This window comes from Salvelinus namaycush, chromosome 6 (genome assembly GCF_016432855.1).
Source record: "Salvelinus namaycush isolate Seneca chromosome 6, SaNama_1.0, whole genome shotgun sequence".
Lineage (NCBI taxonomy): Eukaryota > Metazoa > Chordata > Actinopteri > Salmoniformes > Salmonidae > Salvelinus > Salvelinus namaycush.
Window position 1 is genome coordinate 32,103,023 of NC_052312.1, and position 26,435 is coordinate 32,129,457.

At 41.5% G+C, this 26,435-nt stretch overlaps 2 protein-coding genes across 3 annotated transcripts; one reads left to right on the forward strand and one right to left on the reverse strand.

Moving 5' to 3' along the window:
• Positions 1-3,432: 3,432 nt before the first annotated feature.
• Positions 3,433-7,265, reverse strand: LOC120049332 (suppressor APC domain-containing protein 1-like). The gene is made up of 4 exons (XM_038995582.1): positions 6,947-7,265; positions 5,908-6,075; positions 3,903-4,061; positions 3,433-3,726 (listed from the first exon to the last, which is right to left on the reverse strand). The coding sequence occupies exons 1-4, from the start codon at positions 7,046-7,048 to the stop codon at positions 3,631-3,633; spliced, it is 525 nt and encodes a 174-aa protein (XP_038851510.1). The 5' UTR covers positions 7,049-7,265; the 3' UTR covers positions 3,433-3,630.
• A 10,319-nt stretch (positions 7,266-17,584) lies between these two features.
• On the forward strand, positions 17,585-25,827 carry LOC120049881 (cyclin-dependent kinase inhibitor 1C-like). Of its 2 annotated transcripts, none has more exons than XM_038996362.1 (3): positions 17,585-17,710; positions 21,495-21,994; positions 22,608-25,827. In XM_038996362.1, exons 1-3 carry the CDS (start codon positions 17,700-17,702, stop codon positions 22,664-22,666), a joined length of 570 nt encoding a protein of 189 aa, XP_038852290.1. In that variant the 5' UTR covers positions 17,585-17,699; the 3' UTR covers positions 22,667-25,827. The 2 variants fall into 2 exon arrangements, with proteins under 2 accessions (XP_038852290.1, XP_038852291.1); XM_038996363.1 differs by lacking the exon at positions 17,585-17,710 and adding an exon at positions 18,210-18,446.
• Positions 25,828-26,435: the final 608 nt, after the last annotated feature.

Sequence of the window (26,435 nt, forward strand, 5' to 3'; positions counted from 1 at the left end):
CAGAGATTCGCAGGGAGTCTCTCATATTTCCCATTCCACAGGCACATCGGTGTATATGACTATTCATTCGAACCAGCGTTCATTCGAAAAAGGAACGAAAGGGAACGGCAGCGGGTGCGTTGCGTAAACGAGGGTTACGCACGGCTCCGGGAGCATCTTCCCCAAGAGTTCGAGGACAAAAGACTCAGCAAAGTGGAGACACTGCGTGCTGCAATATACTACATAAAACACTTGCAGAGTCTGTTAGATGTCAACGTGTCCAGTGGTGGTGGGATAGTTGAAATGTCAGCTGGAGAGATGCGCAGCCGTGCGCCCGCGCCAAAGATGACAGAATGCTACAGCGACGGCGAGTCAAAGAACAGCGACAGTGGAGAGTTGAGTTTCTAGAACTGTGTAAAACGAATAAACTGTATTTCCTATCACTTTATGCTACCCTTGTTGAGGTTTGGTAAAAAAAAAAAAATGACATGAAAGTTATGTATGAATGAACTGTGTACTCTCTATCATTAATTTCAATGAACATTTTGATCACTTGATTTTGACAAAAAGCAACAAGACAGTGCATTTTGACAATGGACACCGTGGACTCTGTAAAGCCTTCTATCAGATGCTAAATCAGGTTAAAAGTTGCACAATGTTTCTCTCATGAAGCCCCAGGCGCTAGGGTATTTTGGTTTGCCTTTGTAAACCAGTGTGAGGCTTAGAATGACCTTAACCCAAATATATTTTGCATAGGTACAGTACGTGGTTTGCACTGCCTTGTTCATATACAGTGTCATCTCATCACACTCGAAAACAGGCCACTAGAGATATAATTGTGTAGGTCTATATTCCTTTTGACATTTTCAGTTGTGTCAGTGACTCAGTGTGCCAGTAAAATGATTTGAGAGCGAATTAATAATATTTCATCCGTAGCTATTTGACACTGATGTGATGGACTGAAAACAAGTGGATTTGAGTCATCCATCCTTTCAGCATTTGAACTCAGTCCAGGGGAGAGAAGGCCTGAACATCAATGCCTTGATGACAGGAGAGCCTGGAGTGATGTATCCATCGGAAGTTTGTGTCTCATGTCTGTTAACACTATACACTCTGACTAATAGGTTAACATCTATCACACTTTATTATGTGTGGATGACTGAAACTTTTGACACTTTTTAATACATTTTAGCATAATCTTTGGCAGTGATGAAAAGTGAGACTTCTTTTCTTTGTATGGTGCCCTTTTGGGACACCGTATTACAACAAGTATTAAAATAGGATGTACAGTATTTTCAGTATCCCTTTGTTAATAAAATGGACACCATTATCCAGTTGTCATAAACAAACACATCCATTATCTGATATTGCCAGGCAGCCAAGAAAAGAAAATACACAGGACTTTGTTGATGCAAACACAACACTACTGTTTTACATCTTGGAGATAAAAACATCTTGGAGATGTTATAGATTAATTTAGACCCCCAGTGAAGTCTATTAGACTTCCTGAGTACTTCAAAGCTAGTAACCATCTGAGGGTGTGCAGGAAGTTCTCCATCCTAATAGTCTGTGGAATGCATTAAATACCCGCAGCACCCGAGAGGAAGCCATCAAACTATGTATCTGTTTACATTTCACACCACTACAGACCTGCAGGGGAGTGGGTGCGCGTATATCCTAATTCTCCTTCATAAGAAAACAATAGATACAAATCAATACAACTCTAGGAAAACCACAGAAGAAAAAAAAATCACAACAGGTTGGGTACAGGATAGATTGAGTGGGAGACCAGCAGAACTGAAAGTCAATGAACCATGCTGGCAAGGAAGAAAGATTGTCGGTGTCATAGAAGCGTGACATCCTCAATAAAAGGTTGTTTGGCTCTGCAGTGTGAATTAGAACCAATAATTAGCTGAGTGCTGGTACCCTGGTCTTGATGGTTCAGTGGTGGTCTGTAGAAAGGGAACAGGGGCTACTTATTTGAAGCATGGTCCGTAATGGATGTTTTCTTTTTTTCTTGTTACCAAGGGTTTGTACGTGGTTGCATTTATGAATGCAATTTTATCATTATTTTTTGGCCAAAGAAATGTGCACTTTACAAATACAGTGTGTGCAACATACTGTATTTGATGTGTTGGTGTGACAGTTCAGTAGCATTCAACGTACCTTGGCCTAGCTGACTGAGCAAGCCTCCTCTCTCTCAGTCCAATAGCTGCTTTTCAAATTTGAGCTTCAGGCAGTCGTCACAATCTGAAAGCTTTGGCCACCGATAGCACGTTATATGTACCTTGGTAAACGTGCAGTGCTTGGGCGTGTCCATCCCAGTGCCCTGCCTCTCTCGCTCTCCGTTTGGGATTACTATACGTCCTTGGTGGGATATGTATAATTCCAAACACAGATAAACGGCAGCAACATCACTTCTCTGGGCCAAACAAGTGAGCAGAGACACTGGGCCGGTATAGGTACAGGATAAACACTCTCTGGGGGACAATGACACCACCATTCTCTCTATCTGATGAAGATCACCCACAACAAGATTATTGGTCCACGTCTCCAGAAGATGGCAAGGACAATGAAAACAGGAGCAGGAAGAAAACATAAGGAAGTACTAGAACGTCAGATAAATAAGGCTGCTGTCATGTGGTAGACTGCACTAGTATTCCCAAAGCAACATTCCCAAAGCTCCTGTTCATGATGACCCATAAAAGCCAGCATACAGCCACACTATACCAAATGAAATAGGGGAATGATATTTACTCTGACAGTGTTTGTGCGAATAGATTGAGTGCGGGGCATGGCTGCCTTAGTGTGTTTATCCTCGCGAGGTGTGTGTGTGCGAGCCAGCCATGTGTCAGTGATAGAGAGGCTAGATAATCTTATCAGCTGAGGTAACATCAGTGCGGGACCACCAGCGGAGGAGCGGTAACGTGTATCGACAGAAACCTCACAGGCTTGGGGCGGAAATGTGAACTATGATGAACGTTGACAGAGAGGGTACAGAGTGTTGGCTGGGTACTAGCTACTGCCCAGAGACAAATCTACGGCACAAGGAGTTGGTGTATCAGATTGCAGTGTACTTGGAGACACAGATGGCCTTTTCAATCACTTTAAAAAATAAATAATATAACTGGACAATCATCTAAATATTAGAGTTTGTCTCTGTTTATGTACTGATTGTTGATTTTGAACTGCAGCATATGCATGCTGAATTCACCTTGACTTTTCACCATAGCTGAGGGTCTACCGCTCCCTTCTGGGCATGTTTGGTGTTGCTCTGTGTTTCATAGGCGGTACATGACCAATAGACAGACACATGATTAGGCTAAGACCACTTGGTATTTGTATATAGGTTTGGAAGGTGAGGACGAGCCTGAGGTGATGATCCTACATGTCAGTCTGGTTATTCAGCCAACAGGACTGAAGAAAATTAGACAATTACACACTCAGTCTTTGTACATAGAGTATATTGAATTATTATTTTACAAACATATTTACAGTGGTGAGAGACAATGAAATCCGGACATTGATTGGAATAACTTTAGTTGAAGAGTTATGAAGCGGTGTCCAGTCACGTGTGTGTTCATGTTTGATAAAAGTGAAAATGGGCTTGACAGCAGTGTACAAACTCAAATATCTCAGTCAGGATGCCCACTACACTTCTGCACCCAGATGCACACTCAGCTCTTGCAAAAGGCGGTCTCTCTCCAGCTCCAACAGGGAGATTTGAAAATTCTTCTCGCTCACCTCCTGCCAAAATAAAACATAGGAAAAATGACCTAATCTACCCACCCACATCAATCAAAAGAAGTGAAGTAGGATACTTTAGCGGTAGGCTGTGAAATAAACAAGCCAGCACACCCGGTAGCTCTCCAAGACCAGGGTTGGAGATCACGGTTAAAGATACTAAAGGGGTTCCTTCTCACCTGTACCAGTACCGTGTTCTGCCACCGTAGCTCATTGTCTGATACCTCGACCCTCTTCAGAGAGGAGGGACAGCCGGTTACGTTGGGCTCAATCATCAGACTACCCAAAGATCCATTCACCCTCTGGATCTGAGACCTGAGGCGGCACGATGACACCCCCTGTACAGAGTGATGAGAAGTGATACGTTTATTATCAACTGTATGGTTTAACGACACTTGTTAGCTTGTAAAGACATACGGTTCAAGGCGGAAGTTTACATACACCTTAGCCAAATACATTTAAACTCAGCTTCACAATTCCTGACATTTAATCCTAGTAAAAATTCCCTGTCTTAGGTCAGTTAGGAACACCACTTTATTTTAAGAATGTGTAATGTCAGAATAATAGCAGAGAGAATGATTTATTTCAGCTGTCATTTCTTTCATCACATTCCCAGTGGGTCAGATGTTTACATACACTCAATTAGTATTTGGTAGCATTGCCTTTAAATTGTTTAACTTGGGTCAAACATTTCAGGTATTCTTCCACAAGCTTCCCACAATAAATTGGGTGAATTTTGGCCCATTCCTCCTGACAGAGCTGGTGTAACGGAGTCAGGTTTCTAGGCCTCCTTGCTCACACACACTTTTTCATGGCTGCCCACAAATGTTCTATGGGATTGAGGTCAGGGCTTTGTGATGGCCACTTTGTTGTCGTTAAGCCGTTTTGCCACAACTTTGGAAGTATGCTTGGGGTCATTGTCCATTTGGAAGACCCATTTGCAACCAAGCTTTAACTTCCTGACTGATGTCTTGAGATGTTGCTTCAATATATCCACATCATTTTCCTATCTATTTTGTAAAGTGTACCAGTCCCTCATGCAGCAAAGCACCCCCACAACATGATGCTGCAACCCCCGTGTTTCACAGTTGGGATGGTTTTCGCCTTGCAAGCCTCCCCCTTTATCCTCCAAACATAACAATGGTCATTTTGGCCAAACAGTTCTATTTTTGTCTCATCAGACCAGAGGACATTTCTCCAAAAAGTACAATCTTTGTCCCCATGTGCAGTTGCAAACCGTAGTCTGTCTTTTTTATGGCGGTTTTGGAGCAGTGGCTTCTTCCTTGCTGAGCGGCCTTTCAGGTTATGTCGATATAGGACTCGTTTTACTGTGGATATAGATACTTTGTACCGGTTTCCTCCAGCATCTTCACAAGGTCCTTTGCGGTTGTTCTGGGATTGATTTGCACTTTTCGCACAAAAAGTACATTCATCTCTAGGAGACAGAATGCGTCTCCTTCCTGAGCGGTATGACAGCTGCGTGGTCCCATGGTGTTTATACTTGCATACTATTGTTTGTACAGATGAACATGGTACCTTCAGGTGTTTGGACATTTCTCCCAAGAATGAACCAGACTTGTGGAGGTCTACTATTTTTCTTTGAGGTCTTGACTGATTTCGTTTGATTTTCCCATGATGTCAAGCAAAGAGGTGCTGAGTTTGAAGGTAGGCCTTGAAATACATCCACAGGTACACCTCAATTGACTCAAATTATGTCAATTAGCCTATCAGAAGCTTCTAAAGCCATGACATCATTTTCTGAAATGTTCTGAAAGTTGTTTAAAGGCACAGTCAACTTAGTGTATGTAAACTTCTGACCCACTGGAAATGTGATACAGTGAATTATAAGTTAAATAATATGTCCGTAAACAATTGTTGGAAAAATTACTTTTGTCATGCATGAAGTAGATTGCCAAAACTATAGTTTGTTAATAAGAAATTTGTGGAGTGGTTGAAAAAACGAGTTTTAATGACTCCAACCTAAGTGTATGTAAACTTCCGACTTCAACTGTATATACAGAATATGCAAGCTCAGCTTGAGTTTCCAAAGCATAAAATTCCTGTTAAAAATTTTAGTTAGACTGCTCATTTAATTGTTTGGTGACAACATGGAGAACAATTTGCAAAGTTCTGTATCTCTGTCTATCTGTGTAAAACAATCTGAACCTCACTGTAGTAACTCACCTCTCCTCCCCACACCTCTGCCCTAGCTCCAGCCCCGGTGCCCACGTTAGCCTGCCTGGATCTGTTGTCCTCCAGTCTATGTCGGTACCATAGTCGGGCTTGCTCCAGAACCTGCAGCCCGGCCCACAGAGAGTCCTGCTCCCTCTCCAAGTTCTTTAGCCTCTTAATCTGAGACAACAAGAAGTGAGATTTAGGCAACATTCAATTAGCTTTATTTTCAATATAGGAGATTTGTATTGGAAAATGAAGTTGGTAGAGCTACAAGTATGTTGTGTTGGATATGGAAATAAAGTGTAGATGAGCAGCCTACTACTGTGTGACTGGAATACTATCTTTAGGCTTTTGCCAGGAAGCTGTGAGGAGCTGGACTAAACATGTGGGAATTTGTCATCGGGGTGGCTGTTGCAATGGAGTCCCGCTGCTCTGCCGTCGAAGACTAAACATGGATCTGTATCCATGAAACTATAACTACCTCATGAAACAAGGAGTGAATAGAGTCATTTTAAGCAATGACAAAATGTAATAGTGTAGCCTTATGTGTGTAATGAAGCTCCAGATGGGACCTGGGGTGTACTATGGCTGGGGTTACTCAATACAAACTCAATACAATAGCTTGTGTTTACAACGTTTGGAATTGATTACCTCATTGTAACTCCCTCTGTCATTTCATGTTGAACAGACACCGACTATCTATAATCGCAACTACAGTTCTCTACATAATCCTATGTGAAATAAGACCATGTGAAATGCACACTCCGGCATTCCTGTCTTGATACGCTCACTTTGGTAATATGCAGAACATACTGTACGGTACAATAAGTCAGTCAGTCAGACAGAGACACGGTGTGCACTCACGCCAGCATATTTTACCTATGAATCTGTCAAACTGAAGCCCCTGATAAGTATCAACACACACGCACGCACGCACGCAGGCACACACACACAGACAGACAGACAGACAGACAGACAGACAGACAGACAGACAGACAGACAGACAGACAGACACACACACACACACACACACACACACAGGTCTCACCCATAGGTAGAAGCGTAGGGCATCAAGACTGTAGAGGCTGCTCCGGAGAGGGATGATGACCATGGTATAGGACCCAGGGGCTGGGCACTGAGGGTAGGCCATGGGAGAGCCCTACCTCTGCCAGCCCAACACAGCCCTTGTGCCCTGCACTGCCCTAATACAGCCCTACACACAGCCCTAGACTGTTCTACGTGGTCACACGTTGTCCTGCTCAATCCTACACAGCTCTACTCCTCGCTAAACAGCAGTACAGACAGCTAGGGAACACAGCAGGCTTCGTCTGAACAGGACAGGGACAAATAGAGAATCCGAGAGAGAGAGGGTGTGAACAAGAGTGGAAAAGAGGCATGGGTAGTGAACTATATAGTGCCCTGGGGCAAGGTAATGAAAAATTCCACGTGTCATTGTCATGACTGGCTTATTGACAGAGCCACCAGAGGGGACTGAACAAGGCAATGAAAAAAAAGATGGCAGCGACAGAAAACAGAAAACAGGAATTGGAAAAGTGAGCTTGGGGTATTTTTTGACTGGGGGGGATGACACAGGCATGGAGATAGCAGACTCTTCCCCTGCTCCACACACTACATCAAAAACATCCCCTATCGAAACAGAGGAGTACAGACTGAATGGGTGTAGCCATGCCGTGAGGAGTTATCCCTGGTTTCAGGCAAACAGTTTCGGGTTTGTTCTGTTCTAACATGTTATGGAATGTGACTTCACTTGAGCATAGAGAACACACAATGCAAAGAACCATAAAGGAGTGTACAGGTACGTACAGTCCGCTTAGGTCATTGACTGCTGTCAAACGAGACTGACGAAAAGCTTTAGGCTTACAAGATTCTGCACTCTTAGAAAAAAAGGGTGACAAAAGGACTCTTTGGCCGTCCCTATAGGAGAACCTTTTTTGGTTCCAGGTAGAATCATTTTGGGTTTCATGTAGTACCCTCTGTGGAAAGGGTTCGACATGGAACCCAAAACGGTTCTATTTGGAACCCAAAGGGTTCTACCTGGAACCAATAAGGATTATCCTATGTGGACCGCCAAAGAAACCTTTTAGGTTACAGATAGCACTTTGTTTCTAAGAGTTTACACTAGTATACATTACATTAAAAACAAAAGGTTGTTTTTAATGTGTCAATTTGTTTCTGAGAGCCCAGTAAGCCTGGTTTAAATATATAGAATACACTGTCTGAACAGAGCAAATTGACACGGCACGCAACACGCTGTCACTCCCATAGAGAAGAAAATCGATGATTACCATGGGAGTTTTGCTGCAGATAACCCCTGGCAAAATGTAACCTTGGTCCAAATGTGACCATGGCACAGAGAGCGGTTGGGCCCCATTTTGTTTTTACAAGGGTCAAGACAATGTAGCCTACTGTGAAAGCACATCAATCTAAATCTCCTCTTAGTGTCGTTTAAATGATGAGTTGAGCGATTGACAGCTCCATGACTACAGCAAGGGGACGTGTAAACAGGCTAATTCAGACAAGGAATGTTACAGCAAATAGAACTATATGTTCCCAATTTTCAAGAGGGTTTGGTACAAAAAAATAATGTCCTGGGTTCCTCCCTATACCATACATAGAGTCAATGGGCCCCTCCCTTCCATTTGCTCGCAATGCAGTCAGCAGATAGAGATAAAGCTACTTGTTGTAACGGTAGTGCCTGTTCACTGCTGGTAGCAGCTAGTTCACGTATGACGTTTTCTAACTTTCTAAACAAAGTTGTACCCTTTTACAACCACTTGGGGGCAGTAAAAGAGTAGAACTCAGTGCAGTCTGGTTATGTTGGTTCAATGCCAATCTAAGATTTCCCAGGACAAAACAAATTGTCTCAGGAGGACTTTAATATCCAACTCACATAACATAATCCTAAAACTAAAATCAACCAGAGTCAGTCTAGATCAAAACAACAAGGAATATGCTGACACGTCATTGGGCCATGCTCTAAAATCTTTGAAATGTCAGGCTAAAGAGAACCCTTGACTTTGTGCCATGCTACGTGCTGTAGGATTCCAGCAAAATAAACAACATAACTCTGGTCTGCACCATAGAAATCAAATCAAAGTTTAGCGTACACAGATTTGCAGATGTTATCGCAGGTGCAGCGAAAAGCTTTGGTTTCTAGCGCCAACAGTGTAGTAATACCTAGCAATAGAAGACAATACACACATAGTCTAAAAATCTAAAAAGAGAAATTAAGAAATTACAGAACGAGCAATGTCAGAGTCCGGAATATACAGTATATATACACTACCGTTCAAAAGTTTGGGGTCACTTAGAAATGTCCTTGTTTTTGAAAGTAAAGCAATTTTTTTGTCCATTAAAATGAATTAAAATCGATCAGAAACACAGTATAATGTTGTAAATGACTATTGTAGCTGGAAACGGTTGATGTTTAATGGAATATCTACATAGGCGTACAGAGGCCCATTATCAGCAACCATCACTCCTGTGTTCCAATGGCACGTTGTGTTAGCTAATCCAAGTTTATCATTTTAAAAGGCTAATTGATCATTAGAAAACCCTTTTGCAATTATGTTAGCACAGCTGAAAACTGTTCTCCTGATTAAAGAAGCAATAAAACTGGCCTTCTTTAGACTAGTTGAGTATCTGGAGCATCAGCATTTGTGGATTTGATTACAGGCTCAAAATGTCCAGAAACAAAGACCTTTCTTCTGAAACTATTCAGTCTATTCTTATTCTAAGAAATGAAGGCTATTCCATGCGAGAAATTGCCAAGAAACTGAAGATCTCGTACAACGCTGTGTACTACTCCCTTCACAGAACAGCACAAACACGCAAACTGTCTTTAACCAGAATAGAAAGAGGAGTGGGAGGCCCCGGTGCACAACTGAGCAAGAGGACAAGTACATTACATTAGAGTGTCTAGTTTGAGAAACATACGACAAGTCCTCAACTGGCAGCTTCATTAAATAGTACTTGCAAAACACCAGTCTCAACGTCAACAGTGAAGAGGCAACCTGTTTTGCAGGTACTATTTAATGAAGCTGCCAGTTGAGGACTTGTGAGGCGTCTGTTTCTCAAACTAGACACTCTAATGTACTTGTCCTCTTGTCCCCCCCAGTTTTATCATTGGAATGTGATACAAAACGAGGCAATGGTTAATTTCCTGGCACCACTCCACCAGGGCCCTCAACCTCTTCCCTGTAGGCGGTCTCGTCATTGTTGACAATCAGGCCTACCACTGTTATGTCGTCAGAAAAGTTGGCGATTGAGTTGGAGACCTGCGTTGCCACGCAGTCATGGGTGAACAAGGAGTACAGGAGGGGGCTGAGCACGCACCCCTGTGGGGTCTCCTTGTTGAGGATCAGCGTGGTGGAAAACACCCCTAATTAAATCATAGCCTCAGGGCTTAAACAGTTCTCTCTTGCCCTAAAGCAAAGATAAAAACAAGAGTATGAAACTCAAACTGTCTTGATGATGTTCTTTGTTTGCTTTTTCTCTGTCTGTTCTACTTTACTTGTTACCAAACATTATTATTACCAACCCCCACAAGTTTTAAACGTGCTATTTGTTGATGATTGCTAATGCATTAGCACTGTAACGCACCACTACTCCCAAAGCACTCATCATAGTAGCGACTTCTGTCCACTACCTCTAGTTGGTGATTTAGAATTGGCCCCTGCTTCCTGTACAGCTCTCTCAAACAAGCACATACAGTTTCCAAACATAAATACACACAAGCAACCACAGAGGTATGCACACACATGCACACATACATGCCATTGGTCAACCCCGCAAGGACCTACCTGATCTTGAATCCCCAGTCAGTCTTCCAGTGTAATAGAACTCACTGAGGGTCTCTTTAACAGAGGTATAATTTAAACATTATTCTGGAGCAGATAGCCAGACGTCTCCTACTCAACCCTGCTCACTGCTCAAGGCCCATTGTTCCAGAGAGTAGGTCCGTGGAGCCATACACACACAACCCCATGTAATGACCTTGACTTCGCAAGGTGAAGCGAGCCATGAGACAGGAGGGGCGCAGTCTGGGAAGGGAAGAATCTTTCCCTTTCTCTCTTCTCTCTCTCGCTTTGTCTCTCCCTCTCTCTCTTTCAGTCAGGTTCATAAGATCAGACTCACTCCAGACCAGATCAATTTGAATGGAGATGAGCCCACTTGACCCAGTCACCATCAACACCCTACCTCCCTTAACAATTGAGCGGACCCCAGCACAGTCTCTCTGCCCCCCTCCCTAATGTTTCCCCTTACAGGAGACACTCAGTTATCTGGACGTATTCTCTCTTACTTTAACACAGGGGTGTCAAACTCATTCCATGGAGTCGGGCCTAGTGTCTGTTGGTTTTTTGGGTTTCCCTTTCAATTAAGACCTGGACAACAAGGAGAGTTCTTTACTAATTAGTGATCTTAATGAATCAATCAAGTACATGGGAGGAGCGAAAACCTGCCGACACCCGGCCCTCCGTGGGATGAGTTTGACACATGCTTTAACCCATAAAGCCTCATCATCACTGCTGTCCAGCAGTTCAAGCAAACTCCATCCAGGTGGAGGAGAGAGTGTCCTTGCTAGTTGCACGCACAACCTCACTCACGTATGCTCACACGCTTACACATTCACATGCAGGCCTGGGCCCTATACACTGTGACCAGATGTAAACCAGACGGGGTCCAGATGAAGATAAGGATTAAACCACACCATAGGAATCATCAGCATTTCACCTTACCTCCAAAAGACAATGAACAGACATGCTATTCAAGGATAGCATGCGTGAGAGCATATGGGTCTGAAATGTACAAATTTCGCCCAAAACTTTACCATAAGTATGTTGGATTACATAGGTAAAGTAGAAAATGGGCTATTGGTTTAGTGTGTCATTACGAGTGGGCTAGAGAGTCACTTCCCATCATACACACACGTTGGGATGAAAACAAAGGATAGAGTTATCTCCTTGGCCCACCGACACAAATACATTTACTGAAAAACACCTTTCAAAGAGTAGGGACCTCATCACCTTAAACCACAGACACACTGAAAATAACAGACTCGGTACCCTAAATACAGACACACACACCTGTATACGGTGCATTCGGAAAGTATTCAGACCCCTTGACTTTTTCCACATTTTGTTACGTTACAGACTTATTCTAAAATGGATTAAATCGTCCCCCCCCCCTCATCAATCTACACACAATACCCCATAATGACAAAGCAAAAGCAGGTTTTTAGACACTTTTACAAATGTATAAAACCCCAAAAAATTAAATATAACATTTACGTAAGTATTCAGACCCTTTACTCAGTACTTTGTTAAAGCACCTTTGGCAGCGATTACAGACTTGAGTCTTCCAGTCCCTGCCGCTGAAAAACATCCCCACAGCATGATGCTGCCACCACCATGCTTCACTGTAGGTATGGTGCCAGGTTTCCTCCAGATGTGAAGCTTGGCATTCAGGCCAAAGAGTTCAATCTTGGTTTCATCTAACCAGAGAATCTTGTTTCTCATGGTCTGAGAGTCTTTAGGTGCTTTTTGGCAAACTCCAAGTGAGCTGTCATGTGCCTTTTACTGAGGAGTGGCTTCCATCTGGCCACTCTACCATAAAGGCCTAATTGGTGGAGTGCTGCAGAGATGGTTGTCCTTCTGGAATATTCTCCCATCTCCACAGAGGAACTCTGAAGCCATGTCATAATGACCATCGGGTTCTTGGTCACCTCCCTGACCAAGGCCCTTCTCCCCCGATTGCTCAGTTTGGCCGGGTGGCCAGCTCTAGGAAGAGTCTTGGTGGTTCAAACTTCTTCAATTTAAGAATGATGGAGGCCACTGCATTCTTGAGTACCTTCAATGCTGCAGAAAGTTTTTGGTACCCTTCCCCAGATCTGTGCCTCGATACAATCATGTCACGGAGCTCTATGGACAATTCCTTCAACCTCATGGCTTGGTTTTTGCTCTGACATGCACTGTCAACAGTGGGACCTTATAAAGACAGGTGTATGCCTTTCCAAATCATGTCCAATCAATTGAATTTACCACAGGTGGACTCCAATCAAGTTGTAGAAACATCTCAAGGATGATCAATGGAAACAGGATGCACCTGAACTCAATTTCGAGTCTCATAGCAAAGGGTCTGAATACTTAAGTAAATAAGGTATTTCTGTTTTTTCTGTTTAATAAATTAGCAGAAATGTCTAAAAACCTTATTTTGCTTTGTCATTATGGGGTATTGTGTCTAGATTGATGAAGATTTTTTTTTTCCCATACATTTTAGAACAAGGCATGTCACAAAATGTTGAAAAAGTCAAGGGGTCTGAATACTTTCCGAATCCACTGTATACTGTATCTAGAAATGTCTATACTGTATCTATACACACATGAGCATGCACACACACACATACACGCACAAAAGCACATACTGTAGCTCACTCCAAAGGAAGAGAGTGAAATTGAAAGTCTGCGCTCTACACCACAGAACCTCCTAGCCCCCCCAAAAACAGTCCTGCTAGCCCCCCAAAAATAAGCACCATGCCTGGCCTTTCCAGGCACAGTTCATCTTAAACCAGCTTACCCTGAAATGTTACTCCCCCAGTGCACCCCCTGACAATATCCAGCTGCTGCACTCTCTCCCTCTCCAACCTACCCCCCTGCACCCCCACCGATCCCCACTCACCCCCCATGAAATTGAACCCAGTCCCCCTCTCCCCTCCTCACCCACCTGTAACTCCTACAGCTGGAGGACTACTACTACCCTACTGGCACCTCCTTTCACCTCCTTTACTTGAGCATGGGGGAGGTTGGAGGTATGGGGGGGTCCGTCATGGTTTGCTGCTTGTTATTGCCGTGCCATTATTGCTCTGCACAGCTTGGGTTGCAATATATCCTACGTGGCTGCATGTTGAGGGAGTATGATATTGAGCCTTGGGGAGACAGAAAATGAGTGGTAGTAGTACTCTTATATTTTCGATTAATCGACGGTAGCAGCAGGCATGTCACTACTGGAATCTACAGCCTGCCTCCCTTCTTTCCCTGCAGCCAAAGTCTGATGATGTGGTATCACTATCAGAACCACACAAGAGCCAGCAAAGGCAGTGAAGGTCCTAATTTATAGGATAATCTTGAGAATTTCCTGAAAATAGTGTGCATTTTAAAATAACATTTTAATATTATGGGGTGTCCTGCATTTCTGACAATCATCAAATGAAACCCCATGTGCCTCTGATACTAGCATGTGGGACATACTGTATGGTCTCCATGAGCGTATAAATGTATACTTTCTGTAGTATCTGTGAGCCTTGGTTAATTCTGTCAGAAGGGCATATGAAACCCCCTACACGTGTGAACTGAGGTCCTCCTCCCTGTGGTTCTCCACTTCCTCTTACTATAGACTTCCTGTAGAAATGAAACTGTGAACTGTGTCCTCTGCAGTGCCTCCTACGATACATGTGCACATTTACCATCTTGGGGCATATAAGCCTGCAAGTATTTCATTTCAGAGCTTCCTCACACCCAGAAGCCCATTGACAAGATTTCTCCATTTTTTTTCCTTTAAGAAAATTGTTCCACATCCTGAGTTTGACAAATAGTATTCAGTGTGGGATATTATTGTAATGATAGCGAAAAAGTTACTGATTTCTGTAGTGTTTTTACAACACCAATAGATATTTATGAGATTATTCTGAAACATTTTATATGTCAAACCAATGATAGCTATTTTTAGATTATATGATTATGATCCAACACAATACATAATAGGGCCTACTCAACCATATAATACAATGTACTTTGTGCCAGTTAGGGTATTGGCTGTTGTGCTAAGTGTGTGTTTCTAAAGGGCCTGTACTCTGTAGACAACATGGGTCACTGTGCTAATAGACACATGTGCTGTCCTTAGCAATACTGTGTTGTGAACAGAAGAATCAACAAACATTAAGGTTAAATTCTATTGTAGACAGACAGGAGGATTAAAGACTGGCCTGGAGAACAATAGATAGACAGTAAATAAGGACAGGGTCATGGGAAAACAATGGAGGGACACATTTCCCACAAACACTGAGGAGCTTCATTTTCTGCTGATGATAATCCAAACATTACAATGTAATCAAACTGCTATGCACCAGGGTTGGGCTCAATTCAAATTGAATTTGAATTCAAAGTGATAAAACTTTTGACATGAATAGCTTCACCTTTTCAGTTAGTTAAGAAGCCATTAAAAATAGATGCCCCTTTTTCAATCATTAATTTTCATTTCAGTTTCCTGAATTGACTGCCTTTAATTCTAATTGAGCCCAACCCTGCCATGCACAAAGACTGATTTGTTCTTAAGGGTACCAGCTGAATTCAGAGAGTCGTGGACACTGTCATGGGCACGTTCTCAAGAGTGGGAACAGTCAGTGAGTGAGTCAACCCATTACTCTGTCATTAGACAATCGTCACCATGACTGAGTTGGAATCAAATGGAGACGCCCAGTTATTATCTTCTGGAAGAATCCTGCCTAACCCTTATTCGATAATGTGCAACTAACAAAATGCACTCTAACCAAAAACTATATCTCAAACACATCCTTGCCAGCTCTACAGATCATACTTGTCTGTGTTTTAAACTCATCTCTGGGGGGGTTGGAGAGATAGGTGAAGAGGGGAGAAGGCCTGGTCGGCCAGCTATGTGTTATGATAATACTACCACCAGAAAAGTCGGCATCAAAGCTCCAGAACGTATAGTAGGTCTACGTTAAGTTAAGCAGAGTACAATGCAGTACAATCAACTTCAGAGTCAAATGTTCAAAAGTGACCTCTAGTTGCCATGTTTGGGTCGCCAATATCCAATTCAGTGGGAAAGTGATGCTGTATGTCTTTACATCAGCTGATGTATAAATAGCAATAGCCGTTGGTCTAGAAACCTGGAACAACCTCAGCTCAGACTGAGGAGTGGTGTTGGGTGTTGGCCCCTTAACAAACAGTCCCTATGATGTCACCCCACAGCCATGCAAGTATGACAGAACCTATGTAATAACTGAAAGAGGAGAAAGGACCTATGAGGAAGGGGATACACTGGTATGTAATAAAGATACAAGGAAGGAGATATTACTTTAATAGTGATACCATATACACTACCATTTAAAAGTTTGGGGTCACTTAGACAGTTCCTTGAAAAGCACATTTTTTGTCCATTAAAATAACATCAGATTGATCAGAAATACAGTGTAGATATTGTTGATGTTGTAAATGACTATTGTAGCTGGAAACGGCAGATTTTTTATGGAATATCTACATAGGCGTACAGAGGCCCATTATCAGCAACCACCACTCTTGCATTCCAATGGCACGTTGTGTTAGCTAATCCAAGTATATCATATTAAAGGCTAATTGATCATTAGAAAACTCTTGAACAGATGAAAACTGTTGTCCTGATTAAAGAAGCAACAAAACAGGCCTTCTTTAGACAAGTTGAGTATCTGGAGCATCAGCATTTGTGGGTTTAATTACAGGCTCAAAATGTCCAGAAACAAAGAACTTTTTCTGAAACTCGTCAATCTATTCTTGTTCTGAGACACGAAGGCTATTCCATGCGAGAAATTGCCAAGAAACTGAAGATCTCGTACAACGCTGTGTACTACTCCCTTCACAGAACAGTGCAAACTGTCTCTAACCAGAATAGAAAGAGGAGTGGGAGGCCCCGGTGCGCAACTGAGCAAGTGGACAAGTACATTAGAGTGTCTAGTTTGAGAAACAGACACCTCACTCAGTCATTCACTGGAAATGTTTAACAATTTTGTATAGCCTAAGCAAACATCTCTTATTGACATAATGTATCTCTATGTGAGAGTGTAAGACCAGGAGACTAAACACATAAATTAAAGGTATAACAAGACATAAATCATCAATAATAACATGACACTTTGGCTGCAGTTTACACAGGCAGCCCAAATCTGATATTTTACCATGAATTTTTTTCACTCATTGGTCTTTTGACCAATCAAATCACCTCTGAAAAAGAGCTGATGTGAAAAGAGCTGATGTGATTGGTAAAAATACCAATCACATCAGCTCTTTTCACATCAGCTCTTTTTTCAGAGGTGATTTGATTGGTCAAAAGACCAGTTGGTGAAAAATAGATCAGAATTGTCTGCCTGTGTAAACGCAGCCTTGTTGTTGTCCATATGTGGCCTACTATAATAGTGTATTAATAAAGCTTTTCACATGTTTTAATTCATTTTCATTAAATTTTTGTTTATTTACACTAACATTGTAATTAATGTTAGTTAGAATAAGTCATTCATGTTAATTCTGACTAATACTAACAGATAGCGCAATAGATTCAAATAGACTAACTTGACTAACGTAATAGACTAACATGGACCTTATGCTTGATATGTAACCTACTGTCCTAAATAGTAATATCAACTATGGGTCAAACTTTTTGAAAATGGCACAAAGCAACAAAAAAACATTGTGTGCCTAGTCTGAGTCCCATTGAGAACTTTTTGAGCGGGAGATGACTGTACCTAAATGAAACGTAGGCTAAACTGCGGGAGAAAAAAATACAAAATGGAGTAGAGGGTTGACTAGCTCACGTTGAAATTCAACGTGACTTGTGGTCTTGGAACCGAGCCAAGGCAGAACGTGACGCAATGCCAACATAAGAATGTGTCACATTCAAAAGAGCTGGGTAAATGGGTCCAAGATATTTTACCTAGAGAGGAGAACTCTGGCACAGTGCAACAAATCTTTGCGCGCAGTTCGAATCTTACAACCGAACATCAAAACGTCCTTATAATGAAAACGAGGTAGGAAATATATTGAAAAACTCATAGAAAATGTGTTGGTTGATTTAAAAAAAGTAGTCTGTACCAAGATGATTTTTATTGCATGCCAGATTTTACATTAGCCTACAGTCTTGAAATAAAGTGTTCCATTCGTTGGCTGGCCCCATAGGATAACCCTTTTGGGTTCCGGGTAGAAAGAACCCTTTTGGGTTCCAGGTAGAACCCTCTGTGGAAAGGGTTCTACATGGAACCCAAAAGGGTTATTCAAAGGGTTCTCATATGGGGACCATCGAAGAACCTTTTTCGGGTTTAGATAGCACCTTTTTTTCAAAGAGTGTATTTAATTAAGAATGCAATGCCAGGATGCGCACTTATACCAACTCTTTGTGTCATTGGATGAAATTGATTGAATCACTGATTTATATAAAGGTGTTTTCCTTGGGCATTGTCCAGCTCAATGGTCCAGCTCCAAAAACCCGATTGTTATGATGATTATGACGTGATTAAGTCTTCAGCGGTGATTATCACGTGATTAAATCTTCTGTGGCGGTAGGACGTCCCATTGCCTTCTAGGAACAAACAAGTCACATAAGGGGACAAGAGAGCGCAATAACTGGGTGATATTAGTGTGATATTAGTTTACCGTGGACAGTGAAGAGCATCAGTCTATACTTCGGTGAGGCGCGTCAATTTTGACCCACAACGTCAGGAATTCGCAACATTATTTCAGATTTGAGTGCATCATTGGACACTGATGGTAAGATAAGTCACATTGGCAACATTTGAGAAGTTTTGCATTATTCTTATTCAGACTTTGCAAAGTAAAACAGTAGGCAAATCTGTGCTGTTCGGGTTTTTATTGTCAATGTGTATTTTTTCTGTTGCATCTCATTGACCAACATCTCATGTAGTATGCGAATGTAACTGCGTCATCTGTGATTTATACTTCTTCTGTGTTATGTTCAAAATAAGGCTACTTTGAATCTATTTTAACATCTGGCAATGATATCGAGTGCTGTAATCTTAAATTGTGGTAGAGTTTCAACGTTTTTCTCCTCTTATCGCCTATTTGGAGAAGTTGGGCACAATTATGATCGGAGATTGAGAACGTTTGTGTGGGTCTGGGGATTCCAGAGAGTTGTAAATGATCTAGTTACCGCGCCCACTTTTTCGTCGCAAACAACTTTCACTCCAAGGAGTTGAGCTGTTGCTGTTGAGGGAATGGCAGTTTATATTCGTTTAGAATAATGTTTTTATTTTCATGAAAATATGTTATTGGAAAGAAGACTTATTTTAATCAAAGGATTTTACGTAAAACTTTTTTTCTTCATGGAACAGGCTAAGAATTTGATCAAACTGCGTCACGAACGCAATGTAGAGAATAGGCATCTTTGGCATAGTAGGCCTAACCTATATCCTACTAGTCCTACTGTTCACTTTATGATTATGCTTTATATAAGATATTCAATATCTATAGCTAGAGAGCAACGAATATAATGTAAAAACTCCCAGTTTAAGTCTGTACATTTGTTTTAAAACAGTTGACAGGCCATTGCGCAATGCTCAATTGAGTCGACCTCCACCTCATCAATTCCCTGGCTCTCGCCCCTGTTCTCCTTAAGATTCTTACACTCAAAAAAATGCTGGGTTAAAAACAACCCAAGTTGTGTTATTTGGTAACCCAGCACTGGGTAAATATTGAACAGAACACATGCTGAATTCTTTGTTTTTCATTTAGGGATTTTTCTTAACGTTAAAGATCCCAATTTCATTTAAACATGTTAACGTTCACACTCCTAATAACAATACAACAGAACAGATGAACCGGAATGACATTTACTCTCACTGGTCACCAAGTGTCTGAAATCTAGGTCCCTACTAAAGCTATGCTTCCAGTCTTCTGATCTAACCCGCTCGGTCTTAACTCGGCATCAATAACCCAGCATCAATAACCCAGCATCAACAACCCAACCTTGATATTTTTAAAGAAAACAACCCAACTAAGTGACCGAATGCCTGCAACCCAGCAGTTGAGTCATCCAAGCAACCCAGCAGTTGAGTCATCCAAGCAACCCAGCAGTTGAGTCATCCTAGCAACCCAGCAGTTGAGTCATCCAAGCAACCCAGCAGTTGAGTCATCCAAGCAACCCAGCATAGTGTATGCGTCTCTCAAAGTACAACATCCTAAAAAATCTTATTTTACCCGTTTGATTCATACATTTATTATAATTTTTTTGGTATGCGTTTTATTTTCAATTTGGCTGTTTCTTTGCGTTTTCTTCATAGATGAACGTCTGAAAAGGTTGTCCATCTGATGCATAAAACCTCATGTACACAATGTGGAATAATGGTTTCTGTTACACAAGCGTGTTTCTTTGTATGAGGGGGCTGGCATTTTAATGCAGACGTAGTTGCATCCCAGACGCTGTAAAGTTTTCTCAATCCCACCGAGTAACGATTTTTTAGATAAGCAAAGGCGCAGAAATGATTCACTGCCTGTGTGGCACACCTTTTTTAGTGTGCTTCCTTCCCATTCACTGATGCTGATAGTGGGTAACTGACTGATACACTCTGGCGGGTAAAACTGTATTTCAAGGAGGCAAAATAATAATAAGAAAAGATCTAGATGTTTCTAACTTTGATAAGAAAGGCCAGGGAAGGGAAGTTCTCATTATAGACCAGGGATAGACTCAGCAAGGCAAATCTGACCAACCTAACAGGTATTTATTTAAAAAATTCAGACTGTTACATGTGATCTATTGGATTTGAATGAATATTTTCTAGACTTTGGAAGTTGTAATGTAGGCCTATGCTGTATAATGGTTTACTTGCTATATATTTTTTTATTGAATTGCTGTGGGAAATTATGTGATTTTGAACCTATTAATAAAAAATAAAAAAGCTGATCAGGGCCTGCATTCACAAAGATTCTCAGAGTAGGAGTGCTGATCTAGGACCTGTCCATATAATCATATTCCTTATGATCTAAAAGGCTAAACTGATCCTAGATCAGCACTCCTACTCTTGAGAAGTCTAGGTTTCCTTGGTGTGTAGAATGTTTGCGTGTCACTAAAAATAAGAACGTGTTCATTTAAAACACTAGTATTGGACGGTTGTAACTCGTAAATGACAAAAACATGTAACATTCCTGAAGTTCCGAATGTATCCCTGTAATTACATGGGGTGACTAGAAGAGCACATAAAACATTCTCACATGAGGTGAAACATTCTCCATACGTTTCCCGGGCCGCACCATGTGACCTTTCCTCCTGACCTCTCACCTCTGGCAGCCAGAGCAGAGACCAGAGCAGGTGGAGCAGGTTCAGTTTTTACATACTTCAGGTGTTCTTCTATTCTGATTCTATGGATGCTGGAGATTTATTTGGTGTGTGAGTAATTAACCATATGCTAAGAGACCAAGTGGGTTAGGTGGGGCAAGGGTACTCAACTCTTAGCCTACAAGGTCCGGAGCCTGCTGGTTTTCTGTTCTATCTGATAATTAATTGCACACACCTGGTGTCCCAGGTCTATATCAATCCCTGATTAGAGGGGGAAAATGCAGTGGAACTGGCTTTAAGGTCCAGAGTTGAGTTTGAGGGAGGTAGGGCATGTGTGTTTGATCACATAAAATTCAACGATGCCCCGAAAGGGCAAACGCTGAACAGAACAGGTGTTCTGTGTGTTTAGTGTGTGTTGGTATGAGTGTGTGTGTGTGTGTCTAAACCTAGGCCACACCAGTAGTGACCTGGGCCACACCTCATAGAAAAACAGAGACCTGACCTTTAACCCTCTCCCTTTCTCTCAGGGACATTGAGATGGCATCATCATTATCATCTGATGGGGCCATGCTGGTCTGTGGGAGTATGGAGGCGCTGAAGCGGAGGGCCCAGGGCCCGGTGAGGAGGAACCTGTTTGGGCCTGTGGACCACGAGCAGCTGCAACAGGACTTCCAGAGGCACCTGTGTATGAGCGTGGAGTTGGCCAACAAGCGCTGGGACTTTGACTTCAACACCGGCCGGCCGGCCACCAACGGCGCCCGCGTGGAGTGGGAGGAGATGAAGTGCCAGGATGTGCCGGCGTTCTACCACAGCTGTGTGGTAAAGAAGCCGGTGATTGGCATCGCCGGGCGGAGGGCAGAGAGCGAGAATGTCAAGCTGGCACCGGCATCGTATCCAGGGTCGTCCAGCTATGGAGAGGAGTACCTGGAGGTGACCACCAGGGAGAGCTATAGGATCCAGAGGCAGGAGAACATGGTGGCCATCCAGAAGGCAGGAGCAGTCAAACGGAGACAAGCCGCCATAACAGGTCAGTGTCAATGAACGGGAGAGGTGCTGCACTTTTCCCCCTATTTTCCTTCTATTGGGCTTGGTACAAAAACCATACGAAAAAAGGCAATAGAGAGTTAGTAGCCTACAAAATGTTGGAGTCCAAAGGTTAACTTGACTATCATTATAATGATAATAAATTAATAATAAATACATTTGTATATTTTTTATTATTATTATTACACCCACAAGCCCTGAGGTCTTCATTTAAAGAGAGATAATAGAAGTTTATAGGTTGTTTTGAACTTCATATGAACCTGTTATTAACCTGTTAACCTGTTAATAACCCTTGAGTGACAGCAGTGAATACCTCAGTGTGCTTGCAAAAGCACTGTATTTCAGGCCTTACAACAACACTGTGTTACCTATGCCATTTTTCCAAACAGTTTCCCAGTTACAAAGCCTGTTGTGTGTGTCCCATATTCCACCCTCTCCTCTATATCTAGTGCACTACTTTTAACCCTATGGGCCCTGGTCAAAATTAGTGCACTATACAGGGAACAGGGTGCCATTTGGGATGCAAATATTATTTCCCTTACATTACTGGGACTGGGAACTAACACCTGTTCTCTCTCTCTGCTGGTCATCCACAGAATTCTTTGTTGTGAAGAAGAGGAGGGCCATGCACCACAAACGGTCCTCCCTGCAGTAAACGCATCCCAAGAAAGAGCACCATTCAGTGGGCATGCTTCGTTTGGAAATCAACTCATTAAGATGCATTTATAATCTCTGCAGCTTTCTGTAGCGACTCTGACTGTCAAAAAGCTCATAGCTATACAAAATGTCTTAAAAACTCCTGACAAACTCTGTTGATTTCCGCGCAAGGAAGCTAACTAACGTCCTCTCAGAGTGAAACATCTCTGAGTGGAAATGATGGATATGTTTGTATATATATTTATATAGCTGTATTTCATCTATATTTCCTAAGCTTGTATGATTGTCTTAAGCTTTAGATTATACTGTGAAATAGTTCAAATACACTCATCAGGAAAAAACCTAAACGGCTCTGTTGTAAGAGACTTCTTCCAACAGTAACCTTGGTATAGTATTTCTTAACCTCTAACCACCTCAGCCCACTCTCTAACAGCCTCTCTCAGAGTTTTGATAAGAGGAGTTCACCTACTCCTGACCTCACTCCACGTGTCGTCTTCAGTTTCACCACGGCTGTAAAAGTATCAGCCACTCGAGTAAGAGGCCCCGGGGTCACCTCAGGTCAAATTGGCAACGTGACCATGATTAGCCTAGGGTACAAAGGTCAACGGTGAAGTTCCAGCACTTAGGCTATCAGGCCCATCGGTAGGGACTTTTATGATAATGGTACATCTTATTGAGTAATAATGCTTCTCAATATATGTATTTTATTACGGTAATTGTTTTATTCTTAACAAGATACTAAAGCGTCATATCAGCTTTTTGGTTTGAGTAGTATTACAGAGTGATATAAGGTGTCAGTAGGCAACAAGATTAAATTAGCTTAAGTTCATTCTCAAACATTGTTATTATGGCAGACATACACTTCCTCGTTGGCACCACCGTCTCTGTAAAATTCGTCAAGTACTTCAGTACAAAACTGAATAAAATTGTAAAATGTTTTTATTTAGCACCCTTTATCTTTCCATGATCTATTTAGCCTGCTTAATTTTGCCCAATTTATATTATTAAGGTATTAAAACATATTCTTGGAAACTGTTTGGTAACAAAACTGAATATACCTTGTATGTTGGCTTTTGTTGGCTAAATCCCTTTTACAATATATCCCTTTCTACTCTTGTCTTTGTATAATGACAGCCTCTAGGTTTTGAACACAACTATTTTCTGTATGAAGGTAATGTAGCATTGACATTATTTGGAGTTGAAGTTATAATGGTGTTGGACTTCATAAAAGTACATTGATCCTTAATGCATACGGAACATTCCAAGTTCTGTCAGTAAATGATTATTTTTATGAGGAGCTGAGCTGTAACACATTTCCATTGCTGTGCTAAATACTAGACTGTTGTGACACCTGAGGCAGTTGACCAAAAAAATGAAAACATATATGATTTGTGAGACATCTGTAAGCGTTGGCTTGAGTCAAGGGACATAGCCATAGAAATCCACATGCCTTACGCATCTCCAAATACATCTCAGATATACCTGTGATTAACATACAGTATCACAGATTTATCCATTGGCATTACATTCCAAACTTTATACCATTCATTCTCCATAGCCAGAGTCACATCGCAATACTGTAAATAATAGTGGCAAAAATAGCAATCCTACAGGGAGTGCCTTTCCCTAAATGTGTCATGTTTGAAGAAATAGCCATAATCTGGATTACCTACCTCATTGAACGATTGACATAAAAAGTGAAAATAATAGAAAAAAGATATACAAAATAAAAATGGTCAAATAATTACAACCTATTTGTTGGAAACTACAGGAGATAATTTTTGTATTACTGTTCATAGCTGGTTCAGTGGGAAAGCGGGTTCAGACCATAGGCTTTAGTTACACATCAGGTAAAATAGTCAGTGTGTCAGCGTGATAGGCCCATTCCAGCTCAAAGCAGGACTTCGGAAACTCAAGTCCTCTGGGAGTCCTGAGCTTTGTTATCTCTAGCTCTCTGGCTTGCTTTGCTTTGACTGGTTTCCCAGAACTAGACAGAATGGAGGATAGGGGGCAGGGACTTTATTAATAGACAGCAACAGAATGATGTCCGAGACCCTGAATCAAAGTGGTTCTATAGCCAGACAAGTGGCCTGTGTTCTAGAGGGCTTTTGTCTGGATCCAAAGAGGTCCTTATAACACCGCCCTCTTGACTTGCCAACGTAGAGAGACATGTCAACAGAACGTCTTGATTTCCGTTTACACACTTCACCTCACAAATGGAATCGATTATCCATTTTTATTTAATAATATTTTATGGTGTTTTTGTTGTTTTGTGTGTGTGGTTGGACTGGAGTCTATATGTGCATTCAGGTATATATGCGCCTGTCTTTCAACGTGTTCAAAACAAATCTTTAAAAGTCTGTTAACTTATTTTTAACTATATATTTTGTTTTTGTAGGGAAATAATTCGAAATACCCTTTCGGTAAAACGAATTGCTTATGTGTATTGTTGAACTGTCTTTGCACTAAAACATTTACTGACAAGATAATTCTATATTTCTGATTTTATAGAGCTACTCTCATGGAAGGGGAAGTGTTTATAAAAAACAAAACCTTCACTGCTGAACTGGGACACAGACTATGGGCTATCATAGTTTGGGTCGGACACAAAATGATAAATAGATAGTAGGTGCTTTCTTGGTATTACAACAGTGTTAAAACAAGGTAATACTCAGTCGTAATATTACTGACTGTACTGGTTTCCCAGAATTCCCTTGGCAAGCGAACTGTGATAAGTTAATGATCATAGATCTGTACACAGCTACTGGGCTGCTCAATCCTGCATCCCCCCTGGCCCATAGTATGTCCCACAGTGGCAAAATAAACTTTGATCTAAATCTAATTAACCTGTCTATCGCAGGTATATCAAAACATAGTATTGCATGCCTTATATGCATGAATGGATAATATCCTCAGATATGTTTTTGATAAGATAATGGTTAATGTATACAAAGTATATTACAATGTAATTACATGGGAACAGACTATTAGCTTTGATTTGGTTTGGTAATAGTTTGAAAATAAAATGACACATTTCAAAATTGTGAATGTTTTTGTGGAGGATTCAATGACCGGTTTTTGGTGCACTGTTGACTTTGATGTTAATTTGTTACAGTATGTTTCAGATTATTAAAGATGTAAATAAATGATATAAATATACCAAAAAGTATTGTTTGTTTAGACTCGTCTTCATTCATAATTTACTACCCCCTTGTACATTAATATGGTCTTCAGTGTCAACACCTGGAAAATCTAGTAGGCCTACTAATTCTACACATATTAAGTCTACTAATTATATTAAACCTAATTATATTAGGGGTGACAGGTAGCCTAGTGGTTAGAGCGTTGGGCCAGTAACGATTGCTTGATCGAATCCCCGAGCTGACGAGGTAAAAATCTGTCGTTCTGCCCTGAACAAGGCAATTAACTCGCTGTTCCTAGGCCGTAATTGTAAATAATAGTTTGTTCTTAACTGACTTGCCTAGTTAAATAAAAAATTAGGCCTACTAATACGACACATATTTTGATGGTATTATTTTTGCCTTAAAGGCTCCTCCTGGTGGTTCTGAAGTGACGTGACACGTCTGTAACAGGATTGAGCAGGCTGAGCAGAATGTATCCACTCCTGCCTTACAGGGTGTCTATCCCATTAGTAATTTACCGCGAAAGTCCTTCTGAACAGATCCTCTTAATTTGTGTCCATTTTATATGTGAAAATAAATCATCCTGCCAAATATGACAATTAATTCAATGTTTCTAAATGCTGG

Excerpts from the sequence above, each read along its gene's own strand:
- LOC120049332 (XM_038995582.1), bottom strand. The coding sequence starts at position 7,048 with ATGGCCTACCCTCAGTGCCCAGCCCCTGGGTCCTATACCATGGTCATC. Across the intron at positions 4,062-5,907 it reads CAGAGGTGTGGGGAGGAGAG|GGGGTGTCATCGTGCCGCCT; the intron begins GTGAGTTACTAC and ends CACTCTGTACAG. Across the intron at positions 3,727-3,902 it reads AGAACACGGTACTGGTACAG|GAGGTGAGCGAGAAGAATTT; the intron begins GTGAGAAGGAAC and ends TTATTTTGGCAG.
- LOC120049881 (XM_038996362.1), top strand. Across the intron at positions 21,995-22,607 it reads GAGACAAGCCGCCATAACAG|AATTCTTTGTTGTGAAGAAG; the intron begins GTCAGTGTCAAT and ends GGTCATCCACAG.